Below are 27,914 nucleotides of genomic sequence, written 5' to 3'. Positions count from 1 at the left end.
AGAAGGCAGCATCAACCTTGAGCTGCCTGAAACTGACTTTTGTTGGGATCAGACTCCAATTGTGAGCAGAGCTTTTGATGGCAGCACTTGCGACTCCTCACCATGGGGCTCATACTGCACTTCAGTCGGGGGCCCAAAAGTGGCTTCCGTTGGAACCACTAAACCCTAAACCACATTAGCTCAAAACTATTTTTAAAAAAACCTTAAAACCTATTTTTTTAAATTTGCAAAATATATTTTTTCATAAAAGTTTTGTAGCTCCATATGAGCCGCCAGGCAGATTTGGGGTCTCTGGACAATGCGGCATGCCTTCTGGATTTATTTATTTATATACTTGTGGTCCACCTTTCTCATTGGGACTAAAGGCAGATTACACAAAATAAAGTGAAGGCCAAACAAACACTAGGTCAACAAGGTCAAACGTACACTAGGCGGTGCAGTAGGATATGACTTGAAAACATCTGGATGCAACCAGTTGATGGGCAACCCAATCCAGATGCGGGAGGAGAACTTACCTTTGGAGCCAGTGTCCACCTGACCAACGCAAGTGGCAAATGCACCAATGGAGGTCAGATATGTGGGCGGTCAAGTGCCATGCAACTCTGCCCCACCCACCCCAGGAATCAGCTGTCATTTCCCAGCCCCGCCAGCTCAGGATGACACTCCAGCATGGCTGGGGGCATCCCTGGGGGTGGAGCTAACCTTAGTTGGCTTCCACCAGCCTTTTAACCCAGGTACCCTGCCGCCAGAGGAGTTAGACTTATGCCACCATTTTGGGTGGCATAAGTCCTTTCAATCCTATGAGGGATACTCTGGCAGCTGGGTTCTTTCTTCTTCTCCCTGCCTTCCTGTGCCACCTGAATGCCGTTTTCAGACAGCTCTTCCACATTTCCCAATTTTTTCTATTGGAAGAATGAAACAAACAAATGTCCGGTGGGTGGCTGTGCTTTCCTCCCCCCCTTTTTTTTTAAAATTGACCAACCCTTCTCTTCTCTGGTGGAGAAACTGGGAAGGTTTTTTATTCCACAGAAAGTGGAATTACTAGGAATGCACTGGCAGTTTAATGGCTGCCCAAAGCACCCTGGGGGCCACATGAAAGCAGCTCCATTCAACTGAGGTACACCCTGAGTCCACTGAGTTATGTTTTTCAGTATAAGAGTATAAAACAATGGGCGGGATCCTTACTTGACCTCAGTCAGGTTTCTTTGCTAATTAAAACATTTAATTCTGTTTCTCTGGGGCTCCACGTGGTTTTCAACAATGAACTGGGCTCATTTTGCCGCTGAGTGCCTAGTTGCTCAAAAACAGAGGGGTGTCTGACGCATCCTTTGTTCCACTCTGCTAATCTCCCCCTTTCTCCAAAAGCTCTTCGACTTGTGTGAGCGGATGCTGGTCTCTTCTTGGTACTCTGTTTTAATTAATGACAGTAGCCTTTTACTATTATTCAGGATGATATGCTTTGCAAACGAGTCCTGTCGACTACCACAACCTTGTACTTTTCTTTTTTCATCCACAGGTACCACATTAAACTTGATCCTGATCCATGTAGAGCTGTTTCTCTTCTCCTCAGTATCATAGTGGGGATACTCATGAACACAAATACTACAAAGATCAAGTCAAGGTAATTTAGTTAATAACTTGCATGGTTCAGTTGTGCTGGTCTGCGTGCGGTGCTTTATTTTGTTCTTTACTAATCCATCAAATGTGATACAAATGTGATCTTGAGTGGCTAATGCCACCATGGTGAGTGTTTAAGAGTGATCGACTCTAATCTGAAGAATCAGGTTTGATTCCCCACTCTTCTACATGAGAGATGGACTCTTAATCTGGAGAACTGTGTTTGTTTTCCCCACTCCTCCACATGAAGCCTGCAGACCGTCCTTGGTCCAGTCACCGTTCCCTCAGAACTCTCCTTTACCTGCCTCACAAAGCGCGTGTTGTGGGAGGAGGTGGGTGATTTTAAGGAAGCTCAAAGCAGCTTACAATATAGAGAAAAGAAGGCTGAGAGCCAGCGTGGTGTAGTGGTTAAGAACAGGTGGATTCTAATCTGAAGAACCGGGTTGGAGTCCCCACTTCTCCACCTGAGTGGCAGAGGCTTATCTGGGGAACCAGATGTGTTTCCACACTCCTACATTTCTGATGGGTGACCTTGGGCCAGTCACAGTTCTTTCCGAACTCTTTCAGCCCCACCTACCTCACAAGGTGTCTGTTGTGGGGAGAAAAGGGGAAAGGAGCTTGTAAGCCACCTTGAGTCCCCTTACAGGAGAGAAAGGTGGGATATAAATCCAAACTCTTCTTCTTCTTCTTAAAAACCAACTGTTGTTCTTCAGAGAAGGGATGGTTAAAGCTGTGGTACTCCAATATTGCAATTGGGAGGATGCATTAAATGCCCATTTGTTGAGCTTGGAGTGTGTTACAAATGGTCACCAAAGGCTCTTTCCGTACAAATCACCCAAAACATTTGTAAAACGTTTTCAAACCCACCCACCCCCTTTACCACAATGTTTGTCCTCACTCGCCCCCTCGAAACAATTCCTGGCGACCATTAGCTTTTCCCCTTTTTTTTGAGCTGTTCATTGAATTAATGCTTCAATGCTTTTTGCTGTGGTTCTCATAGCTCATATAACCGATGCTTTGAAGATTTTACCCCTCCCTCCCAGAAAAACACTTATAGAAATTTTGAAAATAGATAGGTGAAGGGGAACAGAGTGAGTAGCTCTTCAAAGTGATAAAATGGCATTAAGGAGTTCGTTTGGGGACAGCACTGAGGCATGGGAAACCAAGTGAATCGATCACACAGCAAAGTAGAGATGTTTTGAAAACCTTTCAACCGAATTGTTTTAAAAGGGGATTAATTTAAAATGTTTTAAGGCTGGAAATAAAACATTTATGGGACGTAAAGGGGAAAATCAATGCAGAACTCAATGGAGAAAACTTTTTATTTCCTGCCTCAAAACGTTTTATAAGGTTTGTGCAGAAAGGATCCAAGTTAGAAAAAAATATTGTTAGAAAAGCATTTTCGTTTTAGAGGCAGTAAGAGCACGTACGTACCGCTTGACCAACAGGCAACACTGTATAAGCTACAAGCAGTAAAAGTAACTTACTGTCTGGATTCAGGCCATCACCGGGGCAAGAGGCAATAAGTGTAGTCCAGATATTGTCCAGGGTCAAAACACAGATCTAAGAAGTCCAAGCGTCAAACCAGAAAGGCAAACCCGAAGAACACAAGCCAGGCCACCGTCCAAGGTCAGAGGTGAATCCCATAAGCAAAGTCGAGGTCTGGTCCAAAATCACCAGCTGGTAGACCAGAGCTGTGACAAGTTGCTTCCACACTGGCTCACTCTTTTCTGACTGCGTTTACAGGAAAACCCTGATCAGGAGCAGGTGCAACTCCTCTGCCTGCTGAGTTGCCCAAGGACAGGTGCAGTTTCTTAGCAGCCTACCTGGTTGCCAGCCCAGATCCAGCGGTGACACGAGCTCACAGGGAAGGGTTGACTGGTGCCGGTCCGGTGCCTCCCTCCGGCCCGCCTTCGTGGCGAGGCTGGTGACTGCAGCACTTCTGCCTCAGCTCCCCTTTGTGGAGGAAGTGGAACATGCTGACTTTGACTTGAGGCTGCTCCTCTGCACCTGATGGACTCTGTACCTTGCCTGGCGGGCCTTTCTTTGGCATCCAAGGACTGGGGCAGTGTTCCCTGGAGGAAGTCATCCTCCCTTGAAGGAAGACGTCACAGCAGAAAAGAGTCATTGGGTCCAGCTTGGCACAAGGGGATCATAGGATCCAACTCCATGTTTCATTTGGGTCATGCGTCTGCCTTTGCTTTTGGCTACTTCCTGGGGAGGGGGGCATCACAGCTAAGTGGAAAAGCATCTGCGTGGCATGCAGGTTCCATGTTCAGTTCCTATGCAGGACATCTTGGCATCACATTGCCAGTGTGAATAGACAATACTGGCCCCCATGAACCAGAGGTCTGGTTCAGGGTAGGGCACTTCCACAATAATGATGAGGAGAAATTTTGGTTCGGACCCAGTGTCTCCATAAAGGTCTTTATTCCAGTGTTGCTCCTGTTTTCAGAACTGATGAAGAACACCTGCTAAAAAGTAGAGAGCTATAGTCCCAGTCACCTGCCTGTTGTATATGAGAGATTGCCAGCATAGAACTCTATTGATTTGTTTTCTAAAAATGGAAATAAGCTCTAGATGCTTCACTCTGCCTCCCCCCCACCCGAATATTTACACTCTTATCTCTTGCTGTGCAACCAAAATCCCCACAAGACTGCAGATGTGGCAAAAATGTTGGTGCTGACCCAGCAGATCTGTCTTCATTTTAATGCCTCATTATCCTCCCTTATTGATTATATAGTTATTTGTTCATTTTATTCTGCCTTTTTATCTATTTATTTACGACTATTTATTCTCATTGCCAATAAAGGTTGATGATAAATGTATTGTCGAAGGCTTTCACGGCCGGATTCAGCTGGCTCTGGTGGGTTTTCCGGGCTGTGTTTCCATGGCCACACAGCCCGGAAAACCCACCAGAACCAGCTGATGATGAATGTTTACACTGGTTTTGTATTAATACCACTCTCCTAAGACCTCTAATTACAAAAGTGTTGTTTTTTGTGTCCTCCCCCCAACTCTTCTCGCCCGCAGTAAACTGCTGAAGATCGCTGTGTGTCTTCCTCTTCCTTTGTCCGTTGCTGTCGTGGCCTTTGCACCGATGCATTTATACCGAATACCACGTTTCATCATTGTTCCTCTCTCCCTTCATGCACTATGCTGCATCGTATGAAACTTTGGCTAACCAAAGCGCTCAACCCCACCGACAGAAGGCGGATGGGTTGGAAATAAAGAGCAGCCCGAAGATCAACAAGAAGAGCATCTGCTGTCAATGGCAGAAGGGAAAAACAATGGTTGGGTACGCAGGATGGAAAATTCTTTGTGATGGTGATCCTTTGGTTTGGAAAGTGTAGCGTTTGGCGCCTTGCAGTGCATTTCAATCTTTCAAATGGTTAAAAACAACAACGAAGCTGTAAAGCTCCAGGTTTCAGTAGAGGCAGTATCCTTAACCTGATGCTGTTGTTACAAACCTTGATACCTGATTTTGTTGGTGCTGGAAGAGTTGCTGGGTGTGTGCGGGTTTTTTTAAAGCATTTTTTTAAAGAACAATTGTGAACTCGTATCTCTGGAGAGCCAGTGTGGTATAGTGGTTAAGAGTGGTTTAGAGGACATTAATCTGGAGAACTGGGTTTGATTCCCCACTCCTCAAAATGAGTGGCAGACTCTTATCTGGTGAACCAGATTTGTTTCCTCTCTCTAACACACGAACCCTGCTGGGTGACCTTGGGCTAGTCACAGTTCTCTCCAAACTCCCTCAGCCCCACCTGCTTCACAAGGTGTCTGTTGTGGGGAGAGGAAGGGAAGGGAGTTTGTCAGCCACCTTGAATCTCCTTACCGGAGAGAAAGGCAGGGTATAAATCCAAACTCTTCTTCTTCTACATGTTCTTGTGTTCTAAGAGAAAGCAGGACAAGTCAGCAATGGACTGGAAGCGAACCTTTGCAAAGTGACTATCCAGTGAGACAATCGAAACGTTCTCATCTTGTAACAGGCATCCCCTGTAGCTGTGTCTTTCCTGAAAGATATACTGAGCCATAGCACTGCCTCCAGACAGTTGTTGGTAACTAATCAAGAGCTTATATCAGAGCTGGCAAGTTTGCCAGATCATCAAAAACAATGGTGACCTAGGGTATTCGGTGTAATATCATTGAGTTAGCGTACCAATGGATGTGAACAGTCTTTGCTCTGTTACTCTGAACACGGGCAAATTCTGACACCCAGGGCAGATTCTCAGATCACTGTACATTGAGTTTGCTTTGGTATACACAGAAGCATTTAGAAATGAACGTGCATAATGACTTGCATCAGGAAGCCAGGATCCATACAAATGTTCTGCTACGTGCATCAGTTAAAGACCAAAATATATACCTATGCAGCTTATGTGAATGTCAGAATTTGAGTTTTTGGTAAAAAGCCCTTCTGGCTTCGGTTGGTGACAGAATGTCCAGGAGCACTTCCAGAGTACAAATTTGTTCCTTTAAGGGCAATGAATTTCCATACCTGTCTGTAGATCCCGTGGATCATCTAATTTACCTCTGTATCGTCTGGGTTGAGTTCAGTTTGCCTTCCTTCATCATACTCCAGAGACAAAGATCAGAGTAATCTCCTCAGCAGTTTTATTCTGCAAAAGTCGTGGCAAACCTTGAGATGGATGAATCTCTAACCCTGCCCCATCAGAAGCCATTAAAACCACCTTAATCCCCAAAACACACTTTCCACCATGTCTCTTAAGGGCGCAGACTGATAATGACACATCAAAGGAGCAAGTATTTATCTCTGTGTACCAAAAAGTTTCAAAGGAATCTGCCTTCAAACAAAAATCCCAGTGGCAAATGACTACTGATCGTAAACGGAGTAGCAACTCATTCTCTGGTATTTCTGAATTAAATGTGTGGAGCATTATCTCCAGTGCTAAAGACTGTCCATCTGGCAAATCGCCATCATAAAAGTTGACAGTCACTTTGTAGTGCAAGCACAGTTGGACTATATCTATCTGCAACCAAGAGGGTTGACAAACAGCCTAATAACAGAATGAGTGCTAATGGCTTACATATGCTAAATTAATAAAATTTTAATGCACTACTTATCCAATGGGCCTTCTTCAGTGGTCCAAACTGTTAAAATACACACCTTAAAGTGAAATTATTCAAAATACAGAACACAATGATACAGCCAAAGGTTTAAAGCACACACAAGAAGCAGAGCCAGTTCATTAACTAGGTATTTTGCACGTCTACAACAATCTGAAACATATATTTTTGATGGTCCTAATGTATTCCAAGGAGGAATTAGTTAATGAACCAGCTCTGCTTCTTTGTGTGTGTATTAAAGCTTTGATCAGGAATGTTGTGGTTTGAATAATTTTACTTTATGGGGTATATTTTAGCAATTTGTGCCACTGAGGAAGGCCTCATTTATCATATGTATCATATCATATGTGTTCATCTGTTATTAGGCCTTTTGTCAACTTTCTTGGTTTCCTGGTTTTTCTGGGTTGAAGTTTTCTCTTGCCCTTTTGGCTTTGGTACTATCTATCTGTATTCTTCTGTAAATATCACTTATTTAATGTGTCTGTTGCCTTGATAATTAGGCGTTGCTCTTCCATGACGGCACCACTCTGCCTCCTGTTGCGATAAGTAAGTGATTCAGTTCTCTCAATCGCGTTACAGTGGATATGTTGACCTGCCTTTGTCCCGTTTTATCATTCCTGCCTGAAGTGCCTTGGCTAATTCTGACTTGTGTTTGGTAGACATGGAGTTTCCTTGGATGGAAAGTGGATTTTAAAACAAGTGAGCTACCCTTAGTCCAGAATTCAGCTGTCAGCTTACTAAAGAACTTGCTTGTTTGAAGATGCAGGTGGCCCATTAAGAGCTTCATAACTGGAATCATTGTCTTAAGTGAAGCATTCTAGATTGTAAGCTAATTTTTTAGGATTCAAGATGTTTAGCCTAGAAAAATTGTGTCCTTGTGGATTTTAGACCAGTCCTTTAGGCAAACTGTGTATTCTTAACTTCGAGATCTAATTTCTAGCCAGATATGTGATACTATATTTATCTATGAGGACAAAGGTGAAATCTAAATGGATTACTCACAGCTTTCAGAAGGATTCTCTTCCAGTTTCTTTGCGAGGCTCTTTGCCAGTAGCTGGCAGGAGAAAACTGCAAAGCCTCCAGGCCTCCTAAATATGGGGAGAATTTCGACCAAGGCTCTTTCTGCTGTCAAAATGCCACCGTGATAACAATGCCATTTGCCAAATGTTTCACATGTGGAGCAGTTTCCAAAGGGCAGAAGAGGCTTGTCTGTGATGTGCTGGAGCAGATGTGTTGTTGTCCTTGCCCTATTCAGGAGCTGCCCTGTTTGCCCTTGAATCAAATGGCTCTGCTTCACAACGTTTATCTGCTGATTGAAGAAGCTAAAGGGCCCCACCTCTTTTTTTGAGGACTGGAAGAAAAAGACTGGAAATTTGGGTCCAGTTGAAGAATCCTCTAATTTGCTACAGTTAAGGGGGACACTTCTGGAAAGATACCTGTGTATAATAGTAGGTGGTGAACATCCTATTTGTGTTCATTGCAAGTATGATCAATCACTTGGGGCGTCTCGCACCCACTTCAGCCTCCATGGAGACAGCGTCTTGATCTTCTACGTTCTGTGAGTTGTACTTAGAGCCCAGTTGAGCTGCTGGGTGATTGGCTCTCCCATGGCTTTTTAGAAAACAAATTCAAAGCAAGTGCAGGGTAAATTGAGTAAGGGGAAGTTCCAGCGGGAAAATGGGACATCCTCTCCTCCAATATAATTGACCTCCAGAGGAGGGCAACAGGTACATATACCTCCCCGCCAGAAAAAAATAACAAAATGAAAAGTAATGCCACCGAGGCATTTAAACCTGGTAGTTTAAAACAGCCCTGTTTCCCCACCCAATTCAGCCCTGTAGCCGCTTTGAATTTTCTTTTTAGAGAAATGGGAGGTTCTGTCTTCAGTCTTCAAGCTGCCTTGTCTAATTTGGTCCCTGTCGTGAATCTGATCCTGTGCACTGTTATAACACTTCGTCCTCACTACTGGTCTTTTTCTATAGAACTTTTGTAATTTTGTATCTGGACATCGTGGTTTCAAATCTGTGGGTTTGCAATTCTAGATTATGCCTGTCTTTGGGTGTATTTGAATTTTGTTTTACACTTTCAGTCTGTTCTCTCCCCATCCCCTGAATATAATGTTTACTTTAGAGTCGCTGCTCATCGGAAATAGACTTGGCTGGCCAGCGCAGTGAAATTTCATTAAAGCAGGGGTCTACAACCTGCGGCTCTCCAAATGTTCATGGACTACAAATCCAGATGTTTATGGACTACAAATTGGCCATGCTGGTAGGGGCTGATGGGATTTGTAGTTTATGAACATCTGGAGAGCCGCAGGTTGCAGACCCCTGCACTAAAGAGACCCAAAATATCTGGCTTAAAGGGGAATTTGGTAAGGTCAGTTTAAGTAGATCAAAAGCGATGATATTAAAGTCACCTCTGCCCTTTCTATTGTGGAATGCTTAGTTTAAGAAAATTTAGGACTGAGATCCAAAGCAGGAACATCTAACGTAACTCTCCTAATCTTTTTCCCCCTGATCCCTAAGGTTGTCAGCTAAAGGCCCGGAAATTCCTAGACATTGTGGAAGAGGTGCCTGAGAAGGACAGGGATTTCAGTGGGGATAAAGTCATAGAGAATCCAGCCTCTGAGGCTGTTAGTTTCTTTAGAAAAACTGATTCTGATGTCTGGAGATCAGTTGTAATCCTGGGAAATCTCCAGGCTCCACCTGGAAGTTGGCAACCCTATAAACTCCCGCATTGTTTCTCCCTTCCTCCCCTCCCCCTCCCATACCTCCCTTGGTCTGAAAACAGTTGGGGGCTAGGAACAAGCACTGCTAAAAGGTAAAATTCAGTTAGTACAGATTTACTTCCTTTTGACCAAGATCCCACTTTTAAACATTATGGGGTGTTGGAAGGGGGGGGCCCTTTGGAATAATCAGGGGGAGGAAATTACGTCCTTGCGGTAGGATTCTGCAATGCCCTGCGGATCATCTGTTTTGTGTTTCTTAGACTCCCACAGGTCATATCTGAAGCAAGCGGTCACTTCAAAATGATCTGTTGATTAGAGTGGTGGAAGGAGGTCAGAAATCACTTCCGGTGCACATGGCCCCAAGATGTGCCTCAGGTTGTCTTTGGATCCTTGTGTAGCAATATGCAGGTGGAAGTCTTGCCTTGATGCCTGTTTCACTCTGATATCGGAATATCCCTTTGCCTAAAGGCAGCATGCCTCAGAAAGGGTTTTGGGGCCTCTACCAAGAATTAGTTAATTTCACTTTTAGTGCCTATGAATAAATCTCAGTGGATGGGAAGAAACTTTATTTGGCAATGAAATAACTTGCAGTTGAAGAGATAGTAGCTTGTTTGCACATTTTTGAATCCCAAGTCATATTTACAATAAGGATTTTTATAGCCCACAGCTCTAAATCCACTTTTTGGGGGGGTGGGGGTGTAGAGTTGGCACATCAATTTTGCTTCTCCTGCTGCTTTGTACTGTGAACAATTCTCCCCCCGCCCCCAATCCCCTGCTGGCTGCTGGGGGGCGGGGGGGGAGATTCTGACAACTGTAGAACCATTTGGGAACTGTTAGCCACCAAACATCCTGGATCCTTTAGTAACTCATTTTGTAACTCATGCAAAAAAAGATCTTGGTTCATTGTATTGTCGAAGGCTTTCATGGCCGGATTCAACTGGTTGTGGTGGGTTTTCTGGGCTGTGTGGCCGTGGTCTGGTAGATCTTGTTCCTAACGTTTCACCTGTGTCTGTGGCTGGCATCTTCAGAGGTGTATCACAGAGAGAAGTCTGTTACATACTGTGTCTAGACTTCTCTCTAGACCAGGGGTCTGCAACCTGTGGCTCTCCAGATGTTCATGGACTACAATTCCCATCACCCCCTGCCAGCATAGCCAGTTGGCCATGCTGGCAAGGGCTGATGGGGTTTGTAGTCCATGAACATCTGGAGAGCCGCAGGTTGCAGACCTCTGCTCTAGACTGTGTCTAGACTTCTCTCTGTGATACACCTCTGAAGATGCTTCAGCATTATAAGTCTGCATTTGTTTCACATCTCTGCCTTCTGCTGGCCAAGTTAATTGTAAATTTGAACATATCAGTTATCCACTTTGGTAGGATGAATTCACAAGGCAGATGTGAAGCCATTTTAAAACAATTAGAGTGGGCTGCATCTGAATTTTTCAGTTGGCAGCATTGATGGTGAGAGAGCTTTTCCTGCTCACCTCTGTATCCCCACATGGTGCTTATTGGTGTTCCTGGGGATGCTGTAACCTGGGGAGGGGGTGAGGAGGGAGGTATTGAAATGATCGTTCTTTGCAGTATTTTTTATCCAACCCAATGAATTTCAACCAGCCTGAAGGGAGCATTTTGGAGACTAATTGGCGATAACACCAAAAGAAAGCGACAAGATACAGTCGAAGGCTTTCACGGCCAGAATCACTAGGATGCTGTGTGTTTTCTGGGTTGTGGCATCACTAGCCATAGATGCAGGCAAAATGTCAGGAGAAAATACTACTGGAACACGGCCACACGACCCAGAAAAACCACTAAAGTGACAAGATCTCTCCTTCTCAGTGTCTTCCTTTCTGGGCCAGGGTGCTTCAGTGCACACACAGAGTTTGCATTCCCCCAAAGCCTTCCCAGGGATATCAGTGGAATGAGCCACTCTGTATGCGCATTTCTTGACCAGCTCACGTTAATCTCTCCCCTGATGAAAACAGTGAGGACAACCGTATGCAAGAAGTCTGTGAAAGCTTCTGAATACATTGAGGTCTCGGGGTTGCAGCATTAGACTCTGAGCAGTACCACTGCATTAAAATTTTACGATATTAATAATCATAACCAAGTTATTTGTAAATGTTGTTAAAATGGATACATAGTACAACTGGGCAGGTTTCTAAAATGTTCCATGCATTTCTATGAAAATGTTGCAAAGGCCATTCTGCCAGAAGTCTTAAAGTTTAGTGAACTATACGTTTTCATATTTGAAGTCAGTAGTTTTGAAGAATTAAACTGAACAATAGCATACAACTACTCAAAAGCACATTTTTGTTCCAATTTTTATTTTCCTAATTATTTCTTTCAAAAATGAGAGTTAACATCAACAGTATCTTTAGTGGGATACCCAGTAAACCAGGAAATGGTGCTGTGAGGGATGTCGTTGAAATATTTCAACAATGTTTTAAACCTAATTTTTAAAAAGTCTTTATTAATTTGTCTAAAATCTAATTTTTGCTCTCTATAAAGAGAATATCTTTCCTGGACTAGGTACGCCCCATTTGAATATTAATTGCTGTATTGTTTTGTACTTATTTCACATATAAGTCATGACCCCTTCTTTGCTTCATTTCTTTTCTCTTTTTTTGTATATATTGGTCTAATGTTCTTTGTACCAAGGAAGACATGAGAACCCAGCTAGCAGGCTTCAGACTCAATGTACACAGTCGTATTTGAAACAAGTCGAAAAAGCCATGCCATTGATTTTGCACAACTTGTTTACTTTCAGTTCTATATTGCTGCAATATAAAGTCTACATTTGGTACATGTGTTTGGTGTTTTAACTGCTGACTTATGAACACGGCTGACAGGGTTTTTCTGCAGGCTGAACAGATGATAATCAGTGATTCGACTTAAATACAAACGACTGGAACGGGGACCAAAACAACTGGTTTTGAGCCAGCCATAGTGAGTTTGTGGGATTTGAGTGCTGAAGCCGCCATGGAAGATAATGTACCTGCTTCAGCGCTAGACGGAACCTGGCACTTAGTGACAAGACTGGTTTTGTTCCTGTCAAATCCATTGTTTAAGATGGAACTGGATGTAAATTTGTTGTTTGCACTTATATATGCTCAGTAGAAGTTCTTTTTAAGTAAACTACGTCAAGGTGTTTTTTCAAATACTTTGTACCTCCAGTGTAACATTACACATCCTTGTGTACTTTTTTGTACTGTAGACTTTTCAAATGAAATGGGTGTGATTTATTATAAGTGCCACTTAACTGATCACACATCCCTGCTATCTGCAAATGTTGATAAACATGTATTGCTGTTTCGTTCAAATGCTTCTGGGTGTAACAATGAACATTTTTGCCTTCAGTCTTTGCTCAGGTATCTTACGTTGGAGCTATTTTTATGCTCCACCCTATTGTTATATGTTGTATTTTTGTGTATTTAGGAAATAAAACAGTAGAAAGGAACTGAGCGTTGTGTCAGCAGCAGCAGCCTTGTGTGCAGATTTTTCTTTGATTTGGTCTTTGTGTCAAACATACTTAGTTCTAAAAATATCACACTGAGGGGATGTTTGATGTGCCATGTTACTGTGGCACAAAAGTACTTCATCAACTTGCTATGAAACATCATATAGGAGAGGCTGATGATCAGGGGTAGTTGGGAAAAATGGGACCAGGGCAGTGGAGCCTGTCCAGACTTGTTTCCTTTCTCCACCATTAAGTACTTCATGAAAGCTACTCCGACAGGAAGATTGTACAGTCTGTTCCAAAATTCACACTTACTGTCTCCAAAGCACAACTTAGACATTCCTGTCTTGATTTACTTTGATAGTAAATATTTGCACACATTTTTAAAGCAGCAGATATTCCAACAGAGCTGTTGATGCAAAAAAGATGGACCAGAATAACAACACCAAGAATAACTAATACGTCTCATTTTTGTGTTTCTGGGTAGAAAAATATTTCCCATTGAAATCTAATGCATCATCATCATTGTGGTATGTTTGACAAGGCAGTGGTCTGACTGTAGATCAGTAGAAGTACCCTCCTCAGTGCTCGACTAGGAATGCATTTGTTAAATTAGGCACTCTCTCCAATGAAGGAGGTACAGTACAATTCAGTACAATTGTGCCATTTTCTGTTTAACAATTTTGGATTTGGTCCACTGGAAGAGAGACATCCTCCTATTTTTAACCCTTGAAAGAATTCCAGCTTGCGAGTCTAAAGTAAGATTCATGTATTGTTGAATAAACATTAATGGACGTGCCTCGGTCTGTCCTGTACCCTTGAAGAAAATCATCTTTTATCTGAATGATCAGTACAGAAGAACCTGTTTCTAACTATACTTCCTTAGAAATAAGCTCAGTGGACATGGTTCATGAAATATGTTTTTGTCCACATGAACTGTCCCATTCATTACTAAGTTGTATGAAGAGATGCAGATTTCTAGATGTGATAAACTAAGAGAAACTTAAGGGGGAAATGGAAATGTGGGGAAATTTGAAATAGATGTAGGCTTGGATCCAGAGACTCTGTCTGTATATTTGACAGCTGTTGCTCGCAGAGTGTAGTTTTCCTGCCTTCCCTGGGGAATTCCAAGGCCCAGCCCAAGACTGCCTCCAACAAGTTTGACTGATGTGTTAGATGGTTAGTTCACCAGCTGGACAGCCAAATTCATTTCAGTATCCCACACAATCAATACCTGGGATCTTTGGGGCAGGGAGTGCTGTGAAGGAGAAAGATGCCCAAATGAGCACTGCCAACCCTCCCTCCCTTTGTTTGCACCTGATGAAGGACCAGGAAACTTGCAGGGGTGGGGGTAGGGCCATAACTCTTTCAAGGTGACTGCCTCACCCTCCTTCATCCAGATCTCCGTCCAACATGCCAGGTCCACCTCATGCTCTGCAAAGTAATTTTGCAGAGTGGCAGTTTTATTATTAATGGACCTAGCGTTGCACAGCATCAGTCTTGGAGAAGGGCAAATATTCCTAGCCTTGTCATTGTTGTATTGCTGGGTGGGCCCTGGAACAAATTGGGTTTACTAAAGGAAAATCTACATTAGACCATGTCATTCTTCTAAATATGATGATATCTAAGTATGTTACAAGGGGCAAATCCAACTTGTATGTTGCCTTTTTAGACCTAAAAGGGGCATTTGACTCAGTGAGCAGGGAACTTCTATGGGAAAATCTTACGAAAATGGGCATAGATGGCAGGCTGCTTGCCCTTGTTAAAGCCTTGTATACTAACACCACCTTTCAAGTGAGATGTGATCCATCGGGAAAATTAACACCAAAAATTCAATCTTCCAAAGGCGTCAAACAAGGTTGCGTGTTGGCCCCTCTTCTATTTAATTTGTTTATTAATGATTTGCCCTCGACCTGAGATCGGTCGATTCACCTTGCCCCAGCTTTGGTAACGTGACTCTACCATTGCTCTTATTTGCAGACGATGCACTATTACTCTCGAGAACGAAGTTCTAAATAGATTGCTGTCTAAATGCAACAACTATTGTACCGCGACGGAATTCATTACTTGTGCTAACCCTGCCCTAATCTAGAAAGTGATTGTGTTTCTAACACCTATATTTAGCCCAGGCAGATGGATACTCGATGGTGAATCACCTGTGAACAAGAGTAAAGTTCTTGTATGAAATGCTTGGGGAGTTGTTTTTTCACCCACAAAGCCCATTGGCCTAGTGCTATGACCTAGCTATGAAAGCATGTAAGAGCTACTGTGAGAGTGGAGAATTTCTTTTTTACAAAAGGTAACAGGTTTTCGTTCCTGCCGCGGTGAAAGCTTTTCAATATGAGAAAGTTATTCCTCAATTGTTGTATGGGATCCCCCTTGTGGATCAATGATGCTTGGAATCATAAAGAGTTGAGAGGAATTCCCAGTCCAGCTTTCCTATATAAAATATTCGGAGTGCCACATTGTATTCCATATACCGCACTCTGTCTGGAAGCGAGACAACATCTCCTGGCTACGAAAGCCTGGCTGGTTACCTTGAAGTTTTGGGTCCGCCTGTGCTTTAACTCAGATACTGACAGTCTTAGCTATCTTATCCTCCCCAGCTTCATGAATCTAAGTCAGGGGTTTTAAACTTTTTTTTTTAAACAAGGGGCCAGTTCACTCATCCCTGAAGACTGTTGGAGGGGCGGACTAAAAAAAACTATGAACAAATTCCTATGCACAAATGATTTGTAAAATGTTTGATTTCACCTTTTTTCAGCCTTTCTGTGTCATGGTCTATTTTTAGAACAGTGACCAAAGTATGTCCAAGTACAGAGTATGGGTTCCAATATATTGGTGGGGAGGCTGTGGAATACTTTTCCCCTGTAAAAAAAAAGCAAGAACTTTTCCCCATGAAGCATCTCCCATCTAATAGCCCAGGATCAGGAATATCTTCCTGGGTTCTTTCCTGCCTACAGCAGCCAGCGATTCGGCCAGCCTGGCTGATGCCAATCGGGAGTGAGGTGGTGGAACAGAAAGCCTGGAGAGCAACACATGGCGAGTAGCTAGAGAGGAAGAAGGGCGGAGCGAAGCGTTTGCCACATGTAAGGTTTCCAACTCTGGGTCAGAAAATTCATGGAGATTTGGGGGTGCCATCATGTAACTGCAATCAACAGTCGTTGGGGCCGGTTCCTCCTCTCCCCGAGCCCCCACTGCACATGAATGATGGTAGCTACTGCCGCCATGACACTGGCCGTGGGGCGGGATAAATGCCTTCAGGGGAGGCCACATTTGGCCCCTCGGGCCGAAGGCTTGTGGGACCCCTGATCTAAGTGATGGCGGGCAGTGGAAACTAAAATACTTTCCCTGGGATTTTCCTGGGAAGCCTTGCAAATGCTGCCTGCTTCTGGAAATCTTCTCTCAATTAAAAAGGCGACTACTAAGATCAAGAGTTTCAAAGTTGCTGCAGGACAAGGCAAGAACTGCAATTGCTCCCCCCTCTTTTTTAACATCAAATTTAAAATCAATCACATGGCAGGATTATTTGAGTTTACTTCAGGAGCCCAAGCATAGATGGATAATCACTAGGGCTCGTTGTAACTCCTTCCCTTGCTCTATGTTACAAGGAAGGTTCCGAAATATCGACCTGCAAGAGCGGACATGTCCTCACAGCGATTCAAACCATGGAACATATATTGCTTGACTGCTCCAAATACGAGGGATCTAGGACTAGACTTTTTGCTCTTTGTCCTGTAATCTTTAATGAATACTCTGCTGTGGAGAAGATTACGTTTCTACTAAACAATTCCGCCTCCGAGATTTTAACTTTTGTAGCTAGGTTCCTTATAGAAATTTTGAAATGATTACCTGTGATGGTTCTCATGTATGAGATACTTGTTTGGACAATGTTGGCTGTTATATGGATTCTATGCCTAATAAAGGTTTATCTATCTATCTATCTGGGTGGGCTGGCGGTTGGAAGGAGACTAATTATGACCATATCTCCAACTCCTTCCCTTTATATACAGCTTATATACCCACCACCAAGCTTCCCAATCGCTGGGATCCTTGACCTTCCACTGGCATATCCCTTAAACATATCCATTCGTATAAATACCACCCATTACACAGCATTAATCAATATCCTAAATATACTTCAACAAAAGTCTAAACCATCCCACCTTTCTTGTCCCACACACACACAATACTCCCCTTAATCTCCCAATGACGACATGGAAACCTAAGGGGCATTCCAGATCCTGAACTGGACAAACCAGGCAGCTAAAAGCTAAAACTATAAAACTAGTGGACTAGAGTGTTAGCCAAGAGCATCTTATCTGTCCTGCGGAGGCCATGCATAAACCCTTTATTATGAAACAGCAGCAGGAATAAGCATTTAGACTTCTATTGCCAGAACTAACCATAACCAGCAATGTGGCCTCCATTATACCCCACATCACATAACACCACCCCTGACTACCCAATAGGGGGATGGCAGGCACCCCTCCAGTCCCACGGTCCAGAGACAATGCATCCTCCTCTGAGGTTGAAACAACCTACATTGGGAAGCGAAAGTACAGAGAGTGAGCAAGTACAACTGTTACCGCTGCTGCTCGGGTAACAATAAGTGATTTCAGCTCCGCAACATAATGAGGCGCAGGAAGCCGGAGTTCTTCAAAGCAAAGGATTTTATTCGGAGGTGAGGGTCACAGCTCGGGCAGGAGAATCGCGCCTTGCAAACAAGCGCAATAACTTTTATTCACAAACATCAAAGGGGCAAAGGGCAGTGGGCAGAACGTGAAGGGGGCAGGTAAAGGGGGCAAGTCCCTCACCGAACACAAATAAAGAAACATCAATACAAAAGCAAGATACAGTTACAACTTTTGTGAATGGGATCATGAAATCCCATTGTCAAGTGTCTTCCCGCAAGATCTCCCAATGGTGCTGAAGGGAGAGCGGATAAGGTCCATTCAGAGAGTCTGGGTGGGTTTGTTACCACACCCAGTTATCTGCTTTATCAGATGGCTGTTTCCTTCGGTTATGACCTGAGGCTCCTGAGTTCAAATTGTCCAATGGTGGTCCCGACACGTCTTCCAACAGTCGGGACCTCTGGGTACTGCCATCAGATTTTGGTCTGGTGGATCTTGTTCCTAATGTTTCGCCTGCATCTGTATTACAGGTGAGCCTATTATTTAGTGCAAATTCTTTATGTTGTTAACTGTAAAATACTCTGAACTCATGAAATAAGACAGGGAATACAAATTGAGAAAATGGCTGTTGGAAATGTTCTTCTGAAATGTGTGATTTTCTTAGAGTTTTTCAGAACCCTCTTGGCTTATTTTTCTGGGAAAGGACTTGATCTCAGGATGTTCACAGACACTTTGCTCAAGAACAGTGAGAAACCAGGGCCAGTCAGTTTTGACTTAGATCCTGTTGTTTCCATATTTGAAGATTCTGGAGAACGGAAAAAACTTTTATAAATTATCCCGAAGGCTGAAAAACTGTGGGTCAAGGAAAGAAGGCCGCTCTCATCAAGTTTAACTGAATCCCATCTGCCACAGGTAGTTGGCAGATTGATTAGATCAATTTACCCATGCAACAAATTAGAATAATTCTTGCTGAAATGGGGTTTGGGGTTGTTGGGGTTTTTTGGTAATAATGTATTTGAGATCCGTAGTCAGGAGGCACTTCCAAAGAGATGTTTCTCTGCTTTGACTTCCAGACTGGAGAGTGTTGTGGCTTGTTTGTTTAAGGAACACTACTACGTTCTATTTGTGTAGCCAGAGGGACAGATAATAATTATTTTGTTTTTAATATAGTTTTGATAGATATATAATATTAGTAGAATTTGGGTTTTATTTTGGTTTTCTGTAAAGTTTTCCTTCCTGCTGTAAAATGTATTACTCCCTGAAACCACTGAAACCACTAAGTCACAAGCTTGCTGAAACAAAAAGGTTAGATTATGCTAAAGGTGGACCCAGAGAAACAGGATGCAGACAGTTAATGAATCCGGCAAACCCCTTTCGCATTTTAACATAGCCCTAAGTAATTGTCACGCACACCCAGGAAAAGCTCACAGCTGATGGCAGAACTTATGTTAAGTAATGTCCTCCTAGTTTGGGGAAAATCACTAAAGAATAACCTAATCACCTAACCTTGCTAAAGTCTCTCCCAAATTTTGTAAAAACCCATTAACAGCCAGATACAGGGCAGAACGTCAAGGTGAATATGCATAAGAGTCAGCAGGCAAACATCTGCATTATCACAAGGACAACTATCCGGAGGTGTTTCCTCACCTAAGACAAGACCTGGATGTCTCAGAAGAAGAAGCTGAATGGCCCTTGATTGGCCCTTGTATTATTATTGTATAATTTAGTCTATGATGTAACCTCTAAAATTACTATAAAAAGTCTGTAGTCTGTATTTTCCTGTGTTCAGTGCACTTAGCCAGGCTTGGCCTTGGGTGTTGCCGGGTGCTCAGTGTGCATTGTGCCTGCGTGCCAGTGTACCACCAAGCTACTGTTGACTTCACTCAGTATAGTAAACCTTTATTAGGCATAAATTATAATCTCTACAAACAATAAAATCCTGTACATAAATACAAAAATAAAATCCAATATCCAAGTCATAATAAAACATTGTGTATACAGATCATCAGATATATGACACAATATTTAGAATCAGACAATTAAGATCCACTTACATTTTGATAATGGCTCACGTTTGTCACTGTATTAAATCACGTATAGACCCATGTATTTGGAAACCTGTACGAATACATGAGCTCAGCTGACTTCACTCTCTACCGAACGAAACTCTGTTCAACCACATTAAACTTTTTTTTTCAATTTGAATTTTGTGGCTTCAATTTTATTGCTGCCCTCGCTGCGTAACATTTGTACTTGGCCTGTCTTTGGTATACTATTTCCAGCCCTTATTTTGCTCTGATTTTTTGGGAAAGTGCATAGACCACGCCTATGAACTCTGCAGTTACCCCTTTTCAAAGGGTAATCCACATTGGTTCCATTTTCCTTACTCCACCATCAGAGTAAGGGTTTTTCAACAAGTCCTTAAATAGCCCTCCAGCAGTGTGGCAGGAAAAAATATAGGACAGCCCTAAGGGATGAATAGAAAGAAAGGTTGCAGAAAATTCTCTTATAGAAGCTGCATTGCCAGCATGTGTTCCTCAGCATTCTGCGCTACAATGGAAGACACATGAAGAATTCTCAACAACTGAGAAGGCAGCAGATTAGGAAAGATAAACGGTTGGGAGTTCTATATTATGCAGATAAAGTAATCGCTATACTCCAGAACATCGCGTATGCCGAACATCAAAAATCGGGAACCAAGGCATGGAAGAAATGGTGGGGCTGGTGGAAGGGAAGAGGACAAGGGATTACTTAAACATCAACCTTCCAAATGTTTTGAATGCAAATTTCTTCACATGTCAAACTGCTTCTAGGCATCATGGACAACACTAGGAGGCGTCTTGAGCAGATCTCATTAACCTATGATAAGTTAACAGCATTTGCTCAGGATTGCAAAACATAAATTTGGCTGAAATAGTAAGTACGTGTAAAACCCCAAATGTGTTGAATACAAGTTTTCTCACTTGTCAAACTTCTCCTTCTCATCATGGACAAACACTAGGTGGCTTCTTGAGCAGATCCCATTAAGCTATTTTTATTTATTTATTTATGCTTTAGGTTTCTATCCCGCCCCGTCCCCGAAGGGCTCTGTGCGGCGTACAGCATGTAGTGAATACAGTCATAAAACATCATAAATAGGCTAAAACTTATAAAAGCAGCGAAAACTAGCTAAACATTAACATTTAAAATGTAGAATAAATAGAAGCATAGGTGTAAGTGGCGCCCGGTACCTAATATTAAATTATTCCCCCAGGGAGGAACGGCAGGTCTTGATAGATGTTACAGGCCCAGATGTAGGGCCAGGGGGGGCCACCGTCAGCGGCTGGTCTCTCCAAAGGCCCGGCGGAACAGCTCTGTCTTGCAGGCCCTGCGGAACTCACCAAGGTCCCGCAGGGCCCGGACAGCTGGTGGAAGAGCGTTCCACCAGGCCGGGGCCAGAGCTGTGAAGGCCCTGGCCCGTGTGGAGGCCAGCCGCATCATCGAGGGGGCGGGGACCACCAGTAAATTGGCCTCTACTGAACGAAGAGGCCGTGTGGGAACATATGGGGTGATGCGGTCTCGAAGATACGAGGGTCCCAGGCCGCGTAAGGCCTTAAAGGTCAACACCAACACCTTGAAAACGATCCGGAACTCTACTGGAAGCCAATGCAGTCGGCGCAACACAGGCTGAATGTGATCCCAGCTGGCGCTGCCTGTGAGCAAGCGTGCCGCCGCATGTTGGACCAGTTTCAGTCTCCGGATCGAGCGCAAGGGAAGGCCAGCGTAGAGCGAGTTACAATAGTCTAGCCTGGAGGTGACCGTTGCATGGATCACAGTGGCCAGGTCCGCTTGGGAGAGAGGCCAGCTGCCGGGCCTGGCGAAGGTGGAAAAAAGCAACCCGGGTTATATGGGCCACCTGGGTCTCCATAGAAAGAGACGAATCCAGGTGGACCCCCAGGTTGCGCACGGAGGGGGTCGGCGCCAATGTGACCCCCTCCCACACCGGCGGCTGAAAAGTCCCACCCCCCCTCGCGGTCAAGCCAAAGGATCTCCGTCTTCGATGGATTCAGTTTTAACCTGCTCTGTCGCAACCAACCAGCAACCGCCTCCAGACAATGCTGTAGAGCCGCAGGGGCGGCAGCTGCTCCCCCCTCCATCGACAGAATGAGCTGAGTGTCATCCTCGTACTGATGACAGACCAGCCCAAAACTCTGTACCAGCTGAGCAAGGGGTCGTACATAGATGTTAAATAATAGCGGGGATAATAGCGCCCCCTGGGGTACACCGCAAGAAAGCGGGCACTTCCGGGAGGCTTGATCCCCGCGCCTCACTTGCTGATTCCGACCCCGGAGAAACGAGGCAATCCATTGAAGGACCGTGCTCCCCGCGACTCCGAGAGGCGCTGACCAGGCGGTGGGTCAAAAGGTCGTGATCGACCATATCAAACGCTGCAGTAAGATCTAACAATACCAGCAGCGCCGATCCGCCTCGGTCAAGCTGTATACGGAGTGTATCTGTGACGGCGACGAGAACAGTCTCCGTCCCATGCCCAGCACGGAAGCCGGACTGGAAGGGGTCGAAAGCCGATGTGTCATCCAGAAAGCCTTGAAGCTGCTCCAACACCACTCTCTCAATTACCTTCCCCAGAAACGAAAGATTCGAGACGGGGCGGTAATTGGCCAGATCCCTTGGTTCTAACGGTGGTCTTTTTAAGAGTGGGTGGACCACTGCCTCCTTCAACCCATCCGGAAAGACTCCTTGCTCAAGCAAGGAGCATTGATGAGCATTGATGATACTCAACAGATGGGGTCGTAGCTCCTCCCGGCAGGCTTTTACAAGCCAGGAAGGGCACGGATCCAGAGGACAGGTAGTTGGTCTAACAGCAGCTAAGGCCCTGTCGACAGCGGCTTCAGAGAGCAGGGAAAACTGGGCCATACAAGGGCCTGAAGACGGCAAGGGAGCCTCCAGTTCGCTAATTGTATCCAACGTAGGGGGAAGGTCCTGGCGGAGTGACGCGACCTTATCTGCAAAAAAGCTCATAAATGCCTCGCAGCTAATGCTCAATTGAGAATTTGAAGAACCCTCCGATAGGGAGGTTAAAGACTGAATTATATGGAACAATTGTGCTGGGCGGGAGCTAGCAGATGCGAGAGAGGAGGAGAAGAAAGCTCTCTTCGCCTCCTTCGTCGCCATCTCATAGGCTTTCATAAACGTCCTATAAGATGTTTGCGCAGCTTCGTCACGAGATTTCCTCCATACTCACTCTAGGCGTCTAAGCGCCCGTTTCATACGGCGTAACTCCTCCGTGTACCATGGAGCACGCCGAGAGCGGGGGCGTAGAGGCCGCCGGGGGGCAACAAACTCGATGGCATCAGAGAGCCGGGAATTCCAGTCCTCTACCTGCTCATCGAGTGTGCCGGCGGGTTCAGGGTCCCGCAGAGCATTCAGGAAACCAAGTGGATCCATAAGTCTCCGCCCTATGATAAGTTAACAGCATTTGCTCAGGATTGCAAAAGACGAATTTGGCTGAAATAGTAAGTACATGTAAAGCCCCAAATGTGTTGAAAGGAAGTTTCCTCATGGGTCAAACTGCTCCTACTCATCATGCACAAACACTCGGTAGAGTCTTGAGCAGATCCTATTAACCTAGGATAAGTTAGCAGCATTTGCTCGGGATTGCAAAACACTAATTTGGCTGAAATAGTAAAACCCCAAATGTGTTGAATGCAAGTTTTCTCACGGGGAGGGACTAACCCTAACCCTAACCCTAACCTTAACCCTACCCTTACCCCTAACCCTAACCCTAACCCTCACAATCTGGACATTCTGAAAGAACACTTGAATCAATACAAACAAGCCAGCGGAGCTAAAATCAATATTAGTAAAACAAAAATTTATGATCTGAGGTACGGGGATGAGGGAGTGGTTGTTAACACCTTAGAGGAAGGCCTGCCGTCTTTGACCCGACAACCTAACCGCCTTGAACAGTCTGTGAAAATTTTAGGCATCTATTATGGTACAGGAGAGGGTCAATGGAGATTAAATTGGACCAAGTGGTCAGAGAAGGTCGAACAGAAACTTCAAAAATGGAAAGGACTACGTCTGCTACTCCCCCAACGGGCTGTATATATTAACGCTTACCTGATAGGAGCTGGAAATTATATAGCCCAGGTCTTCCCACCACCTGAAGATTTGAATAAGCAGATTATGTCTCAGTGGATGCGGTTTTTGTTAGGAACCAACCATTTTCCATTAAAAAGAGCAATCGTGCATTCCCAGGTCTTCCCACCGCCTGAGGATTTGAATAAGCAGATTATGTATCAGTGGATGCGGTTTTTGTTAGGAACCAACCATTTTCCATTAAAAAGAGCAATCGTGCATGCTGATACAAGTGACGGGGGCTTGGGGGTACCAGACCCTGCTCTGTTGTTCACTCTCAGATTTATCATAGCGAATCTGCTCAGGCGTGCCGGAGATGAGATCAAATGGGGTCTTTATCGTAAGATGTGGGAAGCCAATACCTGGATGTTGAAATGGGGCAGAAGAGGACTAAACAGATTGCCGTGTAGAACGCAGCGAGCGATACAAGGCCTCCCGGACTATATGAGAGATCTTACAGCACACGTGGTTCGCTATCGCTTAACAGCCGAAAAATTGTGTTTGGCCAGCATGGAGGGAGGGGGGAAAGTGGCAGCACTGTATTCTGCAATCAGACAAGAACATCACTTAGATCCTTATTATCGGCAGCTGAGCCAAAAAGAGCACATACCAAACTATTTAAAAGCTGAAAATGCGACCAAACAGAGAGAATTCTGGTTTAAAGATAGGAGGATTCCCTTCAGTCTGTATGAAACGAGATGGAGGGCGTACCATCGAGTCCTCCAAACGGCTGAAACGGAAAAGTGGAGACCCACGCTACAGCGTTTGTGTCAACGCCCTGGGTGTAAGGACAGCACTCTGAAACCTACACCGATTGAAACGCACGAGCATATGCTGGTGGAATGTTCCACCTCCAAACAACTTTGGCGGCTGGTCGCTGGCAGATTGCGAGATCCACTGCTGTTAGCCCAAAGCGACACGCAAATTTGCTCAGGGGTATTGGAACAAAATCGGATACCGCAGTGGGCCCGAGCGATACCAAGAGATCTGGTCGCGCCATGGACCACCAAGAGACTGATTAATGTAGTTATGATCTTTTACATACAACAAATGAGAAGGCAGCAGATTAGGAAAGATAAACGGTTGGGAGTTCTGTATTATGCAGATAAAGTAATCGCTATGCTCCAGAACATCGCGTATACCGAACGTCAAAAATCGGGAACCAAGGCATGGAAGAAATGGTGGGGCTGGTGGAAGGGAAGAGGACAAGGGATTACTTAAACATCAACCTTCCAGGAAAACTTTTATGGGACTTTGTAGAAAGCTTACAGGACATTACGGGACATAACAGGACATTTTTGAATGAATAAAAGATACTTTTGAATTGGTGGGGGGGTTATGGGTTTGTTTTGAACATCATTTAAACTACAGACATTGGAAACGAACGTTGCATTGACCAAGAAGAAGATTTTTGAACTTTGAATTCTAGACTTACCTGGACTTAGCTGGACTTACCTGGTCTTTGTGGAATATTGGACACTTGCATCACGGACATTTGATATGCTTGGGGTTTTTTTGAACATTTTAATATTTATAACAAGTTTGGAGGGTTGGTTGTAGTGATATAGATAGATAACAGGGAATTTCCAGAAAAATTTATAATGAGATAGTATTATCTAATATTAAGACATTACATCACATTACATTACATGATTAGGGAAATTAAATAAGCCCCGCCCGAGCTTATAAAAGGTATAATTTAAAATTGTGGGTAATGTTTGCAAGTTTCATCATGTGTCAAACTTGTTCTACTCAACATGGACAAACACTAGGTAGAGTCTTGAGCACATCCCATTAACCTATAATAAGTTAGCAGCATTTGCTCAGGATTGCAAAACACCAGTTTGGCTGCAAAACACAAATTTTGCGGAAATAGTAAGTACTTGTAAAACCCCAAATGTGTTGAATACAAGTTTCCTCATGGGTCCAACGTGTACTACTCATCATGGACAAACACTAGGTAGAGTCTTGAGCAGATCCTATTAACCTATGATAAGTTAGCAGCATTTGCTCAGGATTGCAAAACACCAATTTGGCTGAAACAGTAAGTACATGTAAAACCCCAAATGAGTGGAATGCAAGTTTCCTCATGTGTCCAACGTGTACTACTCATCATGGACAAACACTAGGTAGAGTCTTGAGCAGATCCTATTAACCTATGATAAGTTAGCAGCATTTGCTCAGGATTGCAAAACACCAGTTTGGCTGCAAAACACAAATTTTGCTGAAATAGTAAGTACGTGTAAAACCCCAAATGTGTTGAATACAAGTTTCCTCATGGGTCAAACTTATCCTAATCATCATGGACAAACACTAGGTAGAGACTTGAGCAGATCCTATTAACCTATGATAAGTTAGCAGCATTTGCTCAGGATTGCAAAACACCAGTTTGGCTGCAAAACACAAATTTTGCGGAAATAGTAACTACGTGTAAAACCCCAAATGTGTTGAATACAAGTTTCCTCATGGGTCCAACGTGTACTACTCATCATGGACAAACACTAGGTAGAGTCTTGAGCAGATCCTATTAACCTATGATAAGTTAGCAGCATTTGCTCAGGATTGCAAAACACCAGTTTGGCTGCAAAACACAAATTTTGCTGAAATAGTAAGTACTTGTAAAACCCCAAATGTGTTGAATACAAGTTTCCTCATGGGTCAACCTCATCCTAATCATCATGGAAAAACACTAGGTAGAGACTTGAGCAGATCCTATTAACCTATGATAAGTTAACAGCATTTGGTTAGGATTGCAAAACACCAATTTGGCTGAAATAGTAAGTACATGTAAAACCCCAAATGAGTTGAATGCAAGTTTCCTCATGTGTCCAACGTGTACTACTCATCATGGACAAACACTAGGTAGAGTCTTGAGCAGATCCTATTAACCTATGATAAGTTAACAGCATTTGGTTAGGATTGCAAAACACCAATTTGGCTGAAATAGTAAGTACATGTAAAACCCCAAATGAGTTGAATGCAAGTTTCCTCATGTGTCCAACGTGTACTACTCATCATGGACAAACACTAGGTAGAGTCTTGAGCAGATCCTATTAACCTATGATAAGTTAGCAGCATTTGCTCAGGATTGCAAAACACCAGTTTGGCTGCAAAACACAAATTTTGCTGAAATAGTAAGTACGTGTAAAACCCCAAATGTGTTGAATACAAGTTTCCTCATGGGTCAAACTTGTACTACTCATCATGGACAAACACTAGGTAGAGTCTTGAGCAGATCCTATTAACCTATGATAAGTTAGCAGCATTTGCTCAGGATTGCAAAACACCAATTTGGCTGCAAAACACAAATTTTGCTGAAATACTAAGTACGTGTAAAACCCCAAATGTGTTGAATACAAGTTTCCTCATGGGTCAAACTTGTTCTACTCAACATGGACAAACACTAGGTAGAGACTTGAGCAGATCCTATTAACCTATGATAAGTTAGCAGCATTTGCTCAGGATTGCAAAACACAAATTTTGCTGAAATAGTAAGTACGTGTAAAACCCCAAATGTGTTGAATACAAGTTTCCTCATGGGTCAACCTCATCCTAATCATCATGGACAAACACTAGGTAGAGTCTTGAGCAGATCCTATTAACCTATGATAAGTTAGCAGCATTTGCTCAGGATTGCAAAACACCAGTTTGGCTGCAAAACACAAATTTTGCGGAAATAGTAAGTACTTGTAAAACCCCAAATGTGTTGAATACAAGTTTCCTCATGGGTCAACCTCATCCTAATCATCATGGAAAAACACTAGGTAGAGACTTGAGCAGATCCTATTAACCTATGATAAGTTAACAGCATTTTGTTAGGATTGCAAAACACCAATTTGGCTGAAATAGTAAGTACATATAAAACCCGAAATGAGTTGAATGCAAGTTTCCTCATGTGTCCAACTTGTAATACTCATCATGGACAAACACTAGGTAGAGTCTTGAGCAGATCCTATTAACCTATGATAAGTTAACAGCATTTGGTTAGGATTGCAAAACACCAATTTGGCTGAAATAGTAAGTACATGTAAAACCCCAAATGAGTTGAATGCAAGTTTCCTCATGTGTCCAACGTGTACTACTCATCATGGACAAACACTAGGTAGAGTCTTGAGCAGATCCTATTAACCTATGATAAGTTAGCAGCATTTGCTCAGGATTGCAAAACACCAGTTTGGCTGCAAAACACAAATTTTGCGGAAATAGTAAGTACGTGTAAAACCCCAAATGTGTTGAATACAAGTTTCCTCATGGGT

At 43.6% G+C, this 27,914-nt stretch overlaps 1 protein-coding gene across 1 annotated transcript in view; it reads left to right on the top strand.

Moving 5' to 3' along the window:
• Positions 1–5,218, top strand: part of PGAP1 (post-GPI attachment to proteins inositol deacylase 1) — a 70,420-nt gene extending 65,202 nt beyond the window's left edge. Inside the window, exons 26-27 of the mRNA XM_048486768.1 lie at positions 1,517–1,621; positions 4,651–5,218. Of these exons, the coding sequence (XP_048342725.1) occupies positions 1,517–1,621; positions 4,651–4,789 (244 nt within the window). The 3' untranslated portion in view covers positions 4,790–5,218. The remainder of the gene's footprint in view (positions 1–1,516; positions 1,622–4,650) is intronic.
• The last annotated feature ends 22,696 nt before the right edge of the window (positions 5,219–27,914 follow it).

The sequence above is a fragment of the Sphaerodactylus townsendi genome, linkage group LG02 (genome assembly GCF_021028975.2).
Source record: "Sphaerodactylus townsendi isolate TG3544 linkage group LG02, MPM_Stown_v2.3, whole genome shotgun sequence".
Taxonomy (NCBI): domain Eukaryota; kingdom Metazoa; phylum Chordata; class Lepidosauria; order Squamata; family Sphaerodactylidae; genus Sphaerodactylus; species Sphaerodactylus townsendi.
The sequence above is the reverse complement of the archived record's forward strand: the minus strand, read 5'-3'. Positions and strand labels throughout refer to the sequence as shown.